The sequence below is a fragment of the Cariama cristata genome, unplaced genomic scaffold (assembly GCF_000690535.1).
Source record: "Cariama cristata isolate BGI_N322 unplaced genomic scaffold, ASM69053v1 scaffold16760, whole genome shotgun sequence".
NCBI classification, from domain to species: Eukaryota; Metazoa; Chordata; class Aves; order Cariamiformes; family Cariamidae; genus Cariama; species Cariama cristata.
The window spans coordinates 23,649-37,121 of record NW_009596543.1 but is presented as its reverse complement, the minus strand read 5'-3'; the positions used below and the strand labels follow the sequence as shown (position 1 = coordinate 37,121).

Sequence of the window (13,473 nt, the reverse complement as noted above, 5' to 3'; positions counted from 1 at the left end):
CCTATCCTATCCTATCCTATCCTATCCCAACTCGGCACCGTGTCGGTGCTTTGCCCATGGATGCCTCTCCTTATATCCCCACTTTCTGCCCGCAGGGAGCTCAGCTGCCTCCTGCCAGATCCCCGCAGGAGCCGGAGTGCCGCACTCTGCCTCCCGGTTTTGATAAGGGAACTGGTTACAGCTGGCCCCACAGGTGACCCTCCAGGAGAGGGGGGTACCCTGAGTGCAGCAGCTCCTCCAGAGGGAGAGAACTGCCCCGAGTCATCTCCTTCCCTCCTGGAAGCACTCATTTTCCCAGTGGTTTCCTCCCCCTCCACCCTCCATCACTGTTAGGTGGGAGCTGATCAGTGAAAGGACCTTGCACTTTCTGCCTGTTTGCTCTGCCTCACATCTGCAGGCATGCAGGGGCTGTGAGCTGGCCCAAGCAGGGGATTGATTTCCCTTCCAAGGGGATGAGGGATGGATCATTTCTCCTCCAGGGGAAGAGAAGTGGGGGGAATTGGAAATTTTCCTCGGTCTGCAGCAGCTCCCAACAGCTTTTTCTTCTCTCTATACACATTTTTGTGCTGTGTGAATAGACCATATCCTGAGATTTGGGTTTAGGAGATTTTCCTTCCTTGCAAGTTCACGTGATGGTGGTTCTTGACTTCCTCTGGCTTTGTCTGCAAACCCTTCCCTCTATAGCTAAGGGGCACCAGCCTTTTAGTGGCCTAAGTCTGCCTTGAGCAATGGTATAGCTGACCACTTTGCTATAAACGTTACTTGCTCTCCAGCCATGCCTTGGCTCCAGCAGTGAATCAGTTGTCACCCTCTCCTCATATCCCACCATCTTTCCCATAAATGATGGTGTGTTCTGTCCCCCACAGCTTGGGCTGGAGTGAGAAATTCCTCTGGAACAAATGTTCTTTCCAGAAAACCCAGGGGCCTTGCCCAACGAAATAGATTTTGTAGATCTTTGGATTTAGGCTCCCCAAATAAAAGTCTCTGAATTACCAATTTGGTGGCTGTAACAGGCAGCCTGTTTGTATGAAACTTGCTCTTATGTTGCCTCAGAGCTTTACAGCAGTTTCTCATTAACTTTCAGTAAAACTTTCAGTGTCTCTCTTGTGCGCATGGTGAATTTCAACTATAAATGAGTACAATTTCCACTGGTTCTGGATGACCCTGTTAGATCCTTACAGAATGAAAGGCCAAACCCATGAAATCCAGTGGGTAGAGCAGCAGACAGGGTCCTTTCAGTCACTGCCTGGGTAATACTAAAGCAATTACACTAAGCCTCCGCCTTCTGCTCTGCTTGTTTGCCTAGCCAGTACACTCATAAATCTCTGTGATTTCACTTGATATGCAGTGATTTCTGCTTGGGCCCTGATTTCAGAAGTTGTCCTAAAGATCAGCGAAGCCAAAGAAAGCCTTTCCTCTGAGTTCAGAGGGTTTTGAGCCAAGCTGTTGTGGACTTGTTACTGCCAGGTGCTGTATGAACAAGTAACAACATACAGTATGTTTTTATATCTCCTTCCCCCATTTTCTTGTCCTTCTGTTCCACAAATCTACCTGCAGCTTACATAATTTATCTTAGATTGGAAGCAAACTAGCAATATCAGCTGGTGTGGGACAATGATCTCTGTATCCAGCAGTCTCAATGGTTGGCAAGTGGTTTTGTTTAAAGCATCACAGCAAAGAAGAATCTGGCAGAGAAATGAGGTGGGTGTTTTGAAAGTATGGTACCTGAATGAAGGAAGCTCACATCAGGTGGGAGTGTTATGTTGGTACAGAAGAAGAGCAGATAGCTAAGGTGAGGATGTGCATCATCCTCAATTTTGTGTGTAGGAAAGACAGACAGGAGTGGAAAGGGCTAAAGCAGCGAGACCATATAGGATCTGTGTGATCACCAAGGGAAATAAATACAGCTTAGCCCTCTAATAATAAACTAGGCAGACTTGAGTCTTGGATGAGACCAAATCTTGGTTGCTGCCTAACATTATTTATAAGCAGATAGCCCAAAAGCAGACACATTTGAGAAAGATTATCTGTATGTTTCTTTCTGTGTAGGAGTAGTTTTATTGCAGGCTTTTCTCCTCAGCAACTTCTGTAATCCTGGTCTGTAAATTCATGCACTGCTGCTTAGTGAAGGTGGAAATGACACAGCTAGAGATGAGCTTCCCCCATCTGACTGGCATGCTAACTTCAAAGGTTAGCTTTGATTATTTAAATGCTAATAGAACTCAGGAAATTACCTAAAGTACAAACACACCTGGCTTCAGTCCTAGGGATCTAATTATGGCACCTTTTATGTGAAATAAATTGTTCTTGCTTTCTGAAAAGTGGCTTTTAAAATGTTCACACAAAATGCCAGGTGATGGGATGGCGCATTACCAGCTCAGCCTCTGGAATTGGAGCCCTTACCTGTTTCTTATTCATCTTCTGTAGGATTCTGTTCACAAGTGCTCATAACTCAGGCTTCAACCTCCTCTGACCTCTGTTATTTTATCTGCAAATAATTTCAGTGACCCACAGTTTATGTTAGTGTAGCTGAGTTTGGAAACAGGCTGAGGATGTTCAGGAAACAAACTTCAGTAGCGCTTACCCTTCATTCGATTATCAGTGAAATTTCAACATCAAGAAGCTCTTATGCCTATGAAAATGTGCCTGCTCCTAGGGTTACTGAGAGCCGGGAGCAAGCTATCACCAGACCCAGGATTATTAGGAAGGAGACCGTGACCTTCCCATTAGCACCAACTGTCACAGGATAATAGCTCTTCATTGTTTGACACCTTAATGTCCATGGGCTGTGTTGATTAACCTTTCTGCCATATAGGTTGCACCTGGGCCAGCCCTGGGGCTAGCATACCTGAAGAGGGACTCTGTTTAAGAAAGCTGGATGCTTCCTGTCAAGTTCCCACCAGTAGGCATATCTGCTTCTCTTTAGCGTTAGTAAGTTGTTGTGTACTGGGAGAAAAGAAGTGAAAATCTCTTCCTGACTGTATGAAGGTATGTTAAGTTAGAATAATGAATCAGAAATCTCTTTGCTCGTGTTTGTGCAGGGCAGAGGCTTTTCTGTGATGGAAGTTACAGCAAGGGTGAGTGTTACCTGTGTGGCCCAACAAGACTCCAGACCTCCAGGAGAATTTGACTATAAATTACTGTGCGGTCTATGGGGCTCCATTTAGAAAAGCTGATCACACTGATCAGACTGCAGTGTTAGTTTTAAGACATGGATCACCTGTCTATTGATATGTGAATTATGATGAAAAGGGATTTATTCTTTCATCCTCCATTTCCCACTTTAATTCTTCATCTAACTGGTGAAGTGCTTTATTTTCTTGTTGTTTTGCTTAGGCAAGGTGACACAGAGTATAATAAATTCCTTATATGGACTATTCTGTTGTTTGATATCTTGTACTCAGGGATGCTTCTGTAAATGATCAGACAATTTCTTGCCCACCAGTATCTGTTTAGGGCATTTTCACTGTTGCTGCTGCTTTTATCAAAGTTAACTTAAACAGAGTAAGTAGCAAACAGCACAAGACCTAACAAAAACTGTGAACTAGAATAGCCTTCAGGGTATGTTGTTGAATTTTTTGCTTGGGATTTGTGTTGATAGTCTTGTAACTACTGGTCTGAGGAGAGAAAGGTTCTGGAGGAGCCATAGACAGGTAGAATTAATGGTAATTTCTAAAGGTGTAGATACTTGTGTGAGCAGCCTGACTGATTTTCATGGAGCCACTTGCAGAGTTTAGCTCTCATCAACGTCAGGATAATGCAGTCATGATCTTGGCAAACCAGCCTTCATACAGAATTCCTTTGGCTCAGGATGTTTGCCAAGTAGCCGTTCTCTGGTTTGTTCATAGTTAGATTCAGTGAATACTTGGTTTGCTTAAAAAAATAGAATGATTAGATAATTTTTTTTTGTATAATCTTGACATTACTTTTTTGTTGGAAAAATGCTTTGCAATATCTGGATCTGCCTATGGAAGAGTAGGGTGCCCTCAAACTGTCTTCAAAGAAGGGTAGTGGTTTTTGGTTTGGTTTTTTTAGGGGGGCAAGATGAGATATACTAGTAAGAAACAATTGTTTTCCTCTGTCAGTGGCAGATCCAAGTGCAGAGTAACAGCTTTCTACTGATGTTAGCTAAGACAGCTACCCTTTTAGTTCAAGTTGTGATGGTCAGAGACTTGGGGTTTTGTGTCCTGGTTTCTCATGACTCTTTTGTGAAGATGTCTATATCGGTCTTGTTCCTGTTATATTTATGTTTAGATAGTAATATCTTAACTTCAGAAAGGTTCTTTTGGTAAAAAAGATTGTGTGCTTTTTGAAAAAAAAATTTTAAGAGCAACTAAAAAGTCCTTTTTAGCAGAAAGCAGCCCTCTGAAATGCTTCTGAATGCTAGTAGATTGTGTCTAACTGCAAACTAGGGCACTGTTTCAGTTTCAGGAATGATACATGAAAGAATCACAGCAAAGGCTTGAAGCAAATTCGCCAAATTATGGAAAACAGTTTATTATCTGTGGCATAATGAGGCTTGTTTACTTATACATTTAGTACACAAACAGTACAAATGGTTTTTGTAATTGTAACATGTACCTGAAATTCAAACTATTACTCTGATACAAATAGGCAGTACAGCAATCGTGTATTCTATTGACCAAGTAATTCAGGGGAGAGGTGGGGTCAGTTTGCTCAGTACATCATGTAGTAGATGGATTGGTGAGGCCAATGTGAATAAGGGCTGAATATCTCACTGAAAGGCAACCAGTCCTTTGACACCTCAAAGTCAGTCCTGTCAAGAAAGCAGAGGAATAAGTAAAAGAAACAGAAGTGGACAGGATTTCACACATGGAAAATAACTGATTTCTTACTGTTCTAGGGCCAGGTTCAGCTCCACTGTTCTGCTCAGAGTTTCTTTGGATTGACACAAGCATCCCTGTGGAGCTGGTGAAAATCTCTCTGATCTGGCTTTTGTGACAAGATGAGATGCTAACAGCTGACTTGGAGAAAGGAGCGAAAGCAGGTAAAGCAGAGATGTGGCATTCACAGGTTTTAAGTATACATCTGATGATAGTGAACTCTAAGGAGGGTAATGTTAGTAAACCGTGTTTGGGATGGGATGGTAAAAATGACTTCAAGGCACCATTTCCTTAAAGCTGAATTAAATCTGCTTGTCTGCATATTTATGCAAGTTATACACGAACACACAGGCCACCTGCCTCTGGCTTTCTCTTACCATAGTAAGCAATTAGCATCCCAGTCCACTCAGTGACCCAATTCTGTCCAGCTTGACACCAAAACAGCCCCTGGAGAGGCCCTTTTTGCTTCTGCCTCGGTATCTATGGGGTAAACTTAGGAGGTTGTTGAAGAACCTCTCGACAGCACTGTCGCCCATGGACATGCTCTCAGGCTGGTCCCTGGTGTTTCGGGTCCACTGGAATTCATCATCTTGCTGATCAAAGACACCTGTTGGGGTCATGTCATCTTGCTCATGGTCCCTCTCTTCTGAGACCAGGGGCTGCTCCAGGTCCTCATCTAACAGTTTGGACAGACTCTGAAAAAAGGGAAAGGGAGATGGTGGAGAGGGAGGAGAGGAGAAAAAGGAGGGGTTCTGGGAACTCTGTCATTATTTTCATATAAGCCATGCTTAGTGCTCAGTTTGGAGAAACTTATTTTGAACATTTATCAAAAGATGAAGTAGTGAAGTGATTTCTGAAGCTGATGGTCGTTATCTTTAGTTTCTTCTGGCTCGCCAAGCTGCTCTGAGCTGACACTGTATGCTCTCTCAAAATGTTCTAAGGCTCTATGCTGTTACCGTATTCTATAGTTCTGAGCTGACAAACTGCCAGTTAAATCTTTCCTGGAGCTGGGGATCTGGGATGTGGGATAAATTGTGAAAGATGATGAAAGAGGCTTGGTCAAGAGTGAACGAGGAAGAAGAAAAAATGGTTATGCCTTGGAATAGTAAAAGAAGCGACACAATGACAGGAGGCATGCTGAAATTGCTGCTAGAAGGATTATATATTTCTTTTCAGATTGGGAGGTTACTTCATATTTGGGAATACCAGATCCATAGTCAGGTAGCTGAAATATGTTTTCCTAATGACTTGGAATTCCTGCGCACACAAGTGTACACACCGCCTCACACACACACACACACACACACGTACTTTCTCTTTTTCTCGTGTTCTACCTCTGGGACTTGCAAGTAGGGACTGCATTACCGCACTACTGAGCTGAGGAGGATCGTGCAGGTACAACCCATTAATTCCTTTTTCAGCTTAAACCAGAGGCTTCAGGGAGGAGCATGCGGGTGACTGCTCTAGGGCTGTAGATCACAGCGCTTCCAGAAAAATTCCTTTTACTCCAAAAGTTTATTGCTTCACTCAGTCACAGGATGACCCTAAATCTGCAATCCCCAAATTCAGCCCACAGGAAAAAATATTTTCCTTTCAATTGCTTTGTGTGATCAGAAATTTAAATCCAGTAATCAATTACTTTAGTTTCCTTCCATTTAATAACTCTCTCTGTCTGCCCACCTCAGGGTTCCTGCTGTCATGATCTCTTTGAGTGTCTCCTACTGCTTTAGTTGGGGTTGGAAGAAATGGAGCTAATCTGAAGTGTCTAAGTCCTAAAGAAGCATCAGCTTCTTTCAGTTCTATTGAGCAGCCAGTCACTTACCTGTAAGCTGGAAATGGGCCTGGACCTCGCCTGGTTTTGACTGACAATAAGCAGCAGAAGGAATCCAGGGCAAAAAAGAAGTTTCAGGTTCCTCTTCATGTTTTGGTGTCTCTGATTCCTCCTCCCCTTGAGTCTCCCCAGTTCAGTATTGCTCTGTGTCTCCAGCTACCAGCCTTTATATCTTCCTCCAACCCCTCCCAAGTCTACCTTTTGAGTTCCTGCCAGTGCAAGGATTGGTTTGAGGTTCTGATCTGTTTTCATCCTCCCAGGAGGAGGAGGGAGGAAATAGTTCTCTCTTTCTGATGGTGAATAAAAGGAGCATTTTATGCTTAGATGACGCAGCTTCCTTCTGTTGCTGTGAATCTGCAGGTGTCTACAGCCTGCTGTCTTGGTGCCACTTAGGTATGTCAGTTTGCTTAGCTTAGTGTTCCTGGGTTGACTGCTAAACTTTTCCTTTCCATCCAGAGAAAAATAATTGTGAGAGAAGTATAAAGTGAGACAGGAAGCAAACTGTATCCACTACACATTCACCTGGCTCCTTTGTCACCATGAAGTACCAAATCAGAGGGACAGAGCTCTTGTAAAACACACTATGTAAGAATCAAGTGTTATTACCTAACATACTAATATGGCATTAGTAACCTATGAGACGAAAGAGTGCGATTTGGAGAAGAAGGGAAATCCAAGTCCTAAAAATATGCTAAGTTGCATGAATTACTGACCTGAGTGACATGAGTGTGGCTGAAACCAGGCTGATATGCACAGAAAGCTTCTACATGGCTTAAGTTGAGGAAGAAATTCCTCTCTTCCCCTGGATCCAGCTTAAAACACTTCCTCTGTGTTCTTTCTCAGTTTGTGATACACAATTTGTATTAAACCTGAAATTAGTCTGAAAGGAAGCAGAGCTCTGACATCTTTCTTACCACATGTACAGTTACAGGGACATTAAAAAGGTGCAGGATCAGAATGTGTGTTTGGTGGGTTTTGTGGTTGGGGGGGGGTTGTTTGTTTTGGTTTGTTTTGGTGGTTTGGTTTTTTTAATGAATTGCAGCACCAGCTTCAAACAAAATTAATTCTGTGAAATGTTAGGGGAAGCAGAAGAAACTGAATCAGTTCTTAGCCAAGGTCTTCAGGGTATTAAAATCATTGCTGTTGGCCAGACCTCCCTCTACTTTAAAAGCACTTGGGAGACGTGTGGGTGCCCTGATGAAGATGTATATAGATAACTGATTCTCCAACCCACCCCCCCAGCTGTTCTAATGAGTTTTTTACTAGATTCCATGCCAAGAAATGACTTTTTCTGTTTTGAGGGCAGTGGGGAAAAGCAGCAATAAAACCTGTTAAGTTGCGTGTTTTGTAGGGGCTTGAAATTTGTCCCTGCTGAAAAATTGAAATGTTCTTGAGTATGCAATAATACATCTTGATCTTTCACTGCTTTTTTGTGCGTGTGTGGTGCAGAAAGTTAAAGGCCATTGAGCTGGATCTGTATGGAGGAAATGGAAGTAAATGAAGGACCATCTGGCACTTTTCATCTGAACTTTGAGGTTAAGAGTCTTATTGGTACTGAAAGCTTGGAAAAAACAATTCTGTGATGTGCCAGTGGGTTTAATGTTTTCAGTGTTTTTTCATCTGCAGATCAGTTCAAGACATAATTTTTATGTGTCTGTAGAAATGGATATTCTAAGGAGACAGCTTGTAAACATCCCTCTATGACAGAAAGGGAGGTCTGATGTTATTACATTGTTGGGATTTTTTTGTTGTTGTTGTTGATTAAAATCACATACGATCTGAATTTTATTAGAAAATGAAATCGTAATTTCAGAAGTTTGAGGTGTGTACTTTGCAGTGTAACAAGACAGTAAAAGAAGGTCAGGGCAGCTTCAGGCTCATCTGTTCTCTGAAAAAGCCTAGGGTTGTTTTGTTGGTTTGATTGGCTTGTCACAAGTCTGCATATCTGTGGATAAGAAATCTTGACCTCAAGATCTCTGAACTGGTTTTGGGGGACTTCTGAATTGTCTGCCTGGTAACTGTTAAAATATATACACTAGCACAGTCCTCGTCTATGACTATGTTGGTAAAATCAGAATAATTAAGGTTGGAAAGGACTTCTGGAGGTCTGTGGTACAATCTTGTGCTAAAAGCAGAGCCAGCTCAGATCAAATTGTGCAGTGCCTTGTCAAGTTGAGTTTTGAAAATCTTCAAGAAACAATGATTTCCTAATACCTGGTTCGAATTTTGACTTGTCACTGCCACTCATCCTAATGCATTTCAGGTGGATGTTGTCCATAAGCAGAACAAAAGGATGTTACATCTCCCAAAACAATGACCCTCAATGCGAGTGCGTTTCACAGAGTGCTGCATAACCTAGACAATGAGGACAGCTTCAGTCCATCTAGTCAACAGCTGGGTTCAAATCAGATTCAGTGCAGTGGAAAGACATAGCTAGAAAGCCATCCAGCAAAAGTCTCTGCTTTACATTCTGGATCTTCTCAGGGCTCAGAGTAGCATTGAAACTCAGTGTCTGAATATTCACAGCGGTTTCAAATATTGCCATTGGGTGGTGCAATTAAGATAGAGACTTCCCAACAAACTTCAGTCTATAAGAAGGGAGGAACCTCTGAGGACTCTGAGAAAGTGTTTGGGAGACAGGAAATGGTTTTGTGTCCATTTCTGAAGTAATTTGAGTGTTACTTTGTACGGCAAATCCTCCCTTTAGGGTGGAAGGAAGTATCAAGAAGGCGGCAGGTTGGCGTGTGCTGTTCATCTCCGGCAGTAAATTGCTTCCTAGCTTACTGAGATATTTCTCCTGTACCAGTAGAGATCTTATTTCTTATTAAAAGAGTAGAGTTAGGGCATATTATCCCTCCGGGGGTATATCTGCCTCATCTCTACAGGCTGCTGTGAGGAAGCTGGGCTCTGAAGTTGATAGTGTGTGGCATGCTTAGGTAGGTACCATTAGAGCACTGCCGCAGTGACTCATTATCCTCCTCCCTCCTAGCTCAGTGACCCCTTTCAGCCTCCCTCTCCTTCCCAATTGCAGAGGCCAGCATCTCCTGGCTCACTGCAGCTGGCTGAAAGGGCAGTGACGTGTTTGTGGTGCTCTCATCAAAGTGGGATCGCCAAGTCCTTGATGGAAGCTGGCACCAGGGACCCCTCATTATGGGACATTAGCATTTAGCTGTGGTATCCAAGCATTTGCCTGGTTGCTCCCTCCCTTGCCTTCTCCCGAGTGGTCTAGCGGCTGAGCTGAGCCAGGGTTCAGTGCACAGCATCATCCTGAGCCTGTGCTTGGCTGGTAATTACCCAGCTGCAGGTGCTCTGCTTGCTCTTCTGGTGCTTTATTGCCTTCACCTTAGGTTATGTGCTGACAGCAAGGAGGGGGTGCAGGGGGATCTGCAACAGCAGTTGTCTCAACAGTCTCTGTGCCAAGTCCCTTTTCTGTAGAGCTCACTTACCTGGTGTAAAGCTGGCATATACTCGCTGCATCTGCACCAGCACAACCCAGAGGAGAATTTGGTCCCTGCCTCAGGGGTGGCTGGAACTGTGCGCTGGGAGGATCTCTGATCTCCTAGTGTCTGTGATAGCCCATCTCTGGGGAATAAACCAAACCTTCGCTATGGGGTGACTCAGAAGGATCTTCCCTTGCCGGCTGGTCATCCCACAGTGACCCACGGCACACGTTGCCTCTCTCCTCCTCCTGTCCAACAGCACCTGCCGTGGGACTGTGAAGGCCGGTCAGAGGATAGATTCAGTGCTGTCACCACTCTTCTCTGGGCTCCCAGGAATGCATTATGCCTTTGCCTGATCTGTTCTGCTCTCACTAATGCTCACTGATGTCTTTGATAGGGGTGAAGAGAGGATTTTTTTCCTCTGTACCTCTTTGGGACAAGAAGGGGCCTAGGCTGCCTGAAGATGAGGAGGGCAGCAGGCTGGCATTTAGTAGCAGGTCGTAGGTGGTTCTGGAGCATTGAGGTTTGATGGCAAAATTTTAATATTAGGTTTGTCAGACACATTTATCACATTCTGCTGACACTAATGAAACCCAGCAGGGAAGCAGCAGTGAGGGAGGGGATGAAAAAGCTGGAGATTGTGCACAGTGCTAGCCAAATGGCTGTCTCGGTGTGCTCTGTGGCTCATTGCTGCTGAGAGAGGAGTTGGGCCCAATTCTGATCTCTGCTGCAGCAGGGGTGGAAACAAAGAAGCCACACGGGACTTCTGTATCTGGCCTGTAGCAGCCATGATCAGTCTGACTTCTCTCGTTATCCCCCAGTGCTGGCACTTGGATGGCATTAGTGAGAGAAGTGCAACATCCACTGATTCTTGGTGAGTGTTCCTGGCCCCCTTTCAATGATCTGTCTCCCGAAGGAGCTTTTTCCTCATGCATGAGGACATTTTTAGGTTTCCTGCTGTGTGGTTTGATGCTAAGGTTCCCTGACTTTGCTCTGTGCTAGTCTTGCTGATGTTTATAACAATTTTGCTGTAAATTCTTTTGACATCTAGAGGCAAGCTGCTTTTCCCAAGGTACTTTAAGCACACAGAGTCCCAGCACTCTTCAGCAAATAGTATCCTCAGGTCTCAAAGGAAAAGGTGGGGAGGGAATGGATCAAGTTATAGATGTAAATAATAGTCATAGAGCAGGGTAAAGCAGATGAAATGTGAAAACTGCTGGAGAGCTGGTATGAAAAGCACAGATGGCTTTTACAGACTGTAGTACTAGAGAAGATTCTGGGATTCATCATGGCAGGATGATGGGAAGAAAGGAGGGATTTTGTGTTAGACAAATGTGAGAAGCAAGTGGGGAATGAAGACTAGGCAAACATCGTAGGATCAGCTGAATCAAAAGTGAGGATTTTTGGAGACCCTAGTAAAATGAATCCTGAAACAAAGAGGGAGCAAGATGAGGTGTTCAGAGCAATGGCATGATGCTTCTGGTTGGTGCCTGGTGAGAGGCAGAGGCTTAAAGAAGTATTCATGTTCCATAAATCCTCACCTGAAACTGTATTTTTGGCTAAGCTTCATCTCTAGCAAGGAGAATAGCATCTTGCTGCCCAGTTGTTTTGGAAAGGTGGGAATGTCTACGCAGACAAGTTGTAGGTGTTCACTCTGCAACTGAAAACATGGATTAGCTCTGCATGGTTTTAAACCATGTCGGTGTTTTTAGTCCTGCGGCAGCTAGTCTTGCTTCCCCCTGATCTTTAAGCTGGACCTCAGAAATTATTAGGTTGATTCTGAGCAGTGCAAGATCAGTCTTGCATTCTCTATATTGTATTAGATACCTTTGGTATTTGAACCGAGGTCTGACTGGACTACATGTTATTGCCTTCCTAGAGAAAGTTTGGACTTTCAGTGGGAGCTAGGTCAGGCCTCAGGTCATAAAATTGTTTGTATAGCGAAGCATACAGCTAATTAGCAGCTGCATTAGTCTGCAGTTCATAACCTCTGAGAGGAGGAAGAAAGAGAACCGTTGGTGGGCGGCGTGGGGATTACACATCCCCAACTGTTTGGAGCTGGGAGTTCGCGCCCCAGCAGCAGGCGAAGGTCGTTCCTGTGTTCGTGAGGGGGGTGCTGACCTCTGCTGGTGACTGGGCAGGGACTGTGCCTCCAAGTGCGGTTAGGGCAAGGTCTGGGTAAAAAAAGAAAACAGATCAGACACTGTGAGAGGTTTTGATAAAATGACCACTTCAATCTTTGATTCAAGAACATGGTACGTACAGTACGAGAAGGGGCTGACTGAGTGGCTCTTTTGCAGGCGTTAGGCTCTAGTAGCTATGTAAGTGTGCGTGAGTGGTTATATCTGGGGAAGGCACATGGTAAGTGTGTGATCTATGAATGCGCGTGCATGATATTTAAAAGTTTGTGTGTACAGCAGAGTGTCGGATGTTCTCGTGGATGGCTAAGTTTAGATCCACCCTAGATGTGTTGATCTGGACTCTTATAATGGATTTTGCAGAATGTAAGTTTCTGTAAGAAGAGATGGGAGTGGGAAGGACATTTCTTAAACATTTTGTCTGGGGTAACATTTGCCAGGTTTTGCTTTGCAACCTAGCTCATCCGGAATAGCTCGGAGCAGTGACAACAGTGCCCATTGATCTAGAAGGTTTGCTAGCCAAGAAGCCAAACAAAGGGGCAAGAGGTCACACTATCCTATTGTGCTATTTATTGCTGCATGCCATTTGTCAGTACAGAGCATGCAGAAGGAGAAGCCGTTTCTAGAAATGGCTAAACAGCTACAGGAATGAAATGGCACCTGTCCTAGAAGTTGCTGTGGTTGTTTACTTCCCCTCTCCCTTCCCTAACAGACTGGTGATGAACCTAAGAATAACTTGACTAACTAAAATTGTAGCCATTACATAAAGCCTATCCTCCACTAAACACTCTCTAGATTTTCTTCAGCCTGTGAGAGAGTGGTGCAGTGCACAACCTCAATTTTTTATTCCCAGAGCAGGATCCCAATTGTCGGTTACTTTTGACACATATCGGACCCGTGGACTTTCCTTGACTACAAAGTTGTGTAGGTAGGTCCCTGCTTTTTGAGAACAGGGAGGTAAACTATCCTGATTTTTGTTTGACAGAGATTCATGTGTCTGGTGTTCTTCCTTCTGCTAACATTTACAGTCCTCCTCATCGATGTTTCTCATCAGTTCAGGCACAACTGGATACTTGCATGTGTCCACGCTTGCCCACTAGGATTAGAAGGCAAATACTTCATGTCACAGCATTGCAAGCAGTTGGTTGTGCCAAGAAGAGCATCCTGGAAGTCCACAGTGGATCCACATTAGGCTATGTGTGAAGAGAAAGAGAGCTCCT

At 44.1% G+C, this 13,473-nt stretch overlaps 1 protein-coding gene across 1 annotated transcript; it reads right to left on the bottom strand.

Moving 5' to 3' along the window:
- Nucleotides 1–5,233: 5,233 nt before the first annotated feature.
- Nucleotides 5,234–6,765, bottom strand: NPPC (natriuretic peptide C). The gene is made up of 2 exons (XM_009706602.1): nt 6,667–6,765; nt 5,234–5,539 (listed from the first exon to the last, which is right to left on the bottom strand). Exons 1-2 carry the CDS (start codon nt 6,763–6,765, stop codon nt 5,234–5,236), a joined length of 405 nt encoding a protein of 134 aa, XP_009704904.1.
- Between the last annotated feature and the right edge of the window lie 6,708 nt (nt 6,766–13,473).

Excerpts from the sequence above, each read along its gene's own strand:
- NPPC (XM_009706602.1), bottom strand. The coding sequence starts at position 6,765 with ATGAAGAGGAACCTGAAACTTCTTTTTTGCCCTGGATTCCTTCTGCTG. Across the intron at positions 5,540-6,666 it reads GGCCCATTTCCAGCTTACAG|AGTCTGTCCAAACTGTTAGA; the intron begins GTAAGTGACTGG and ends CCCTTTTTTCAG.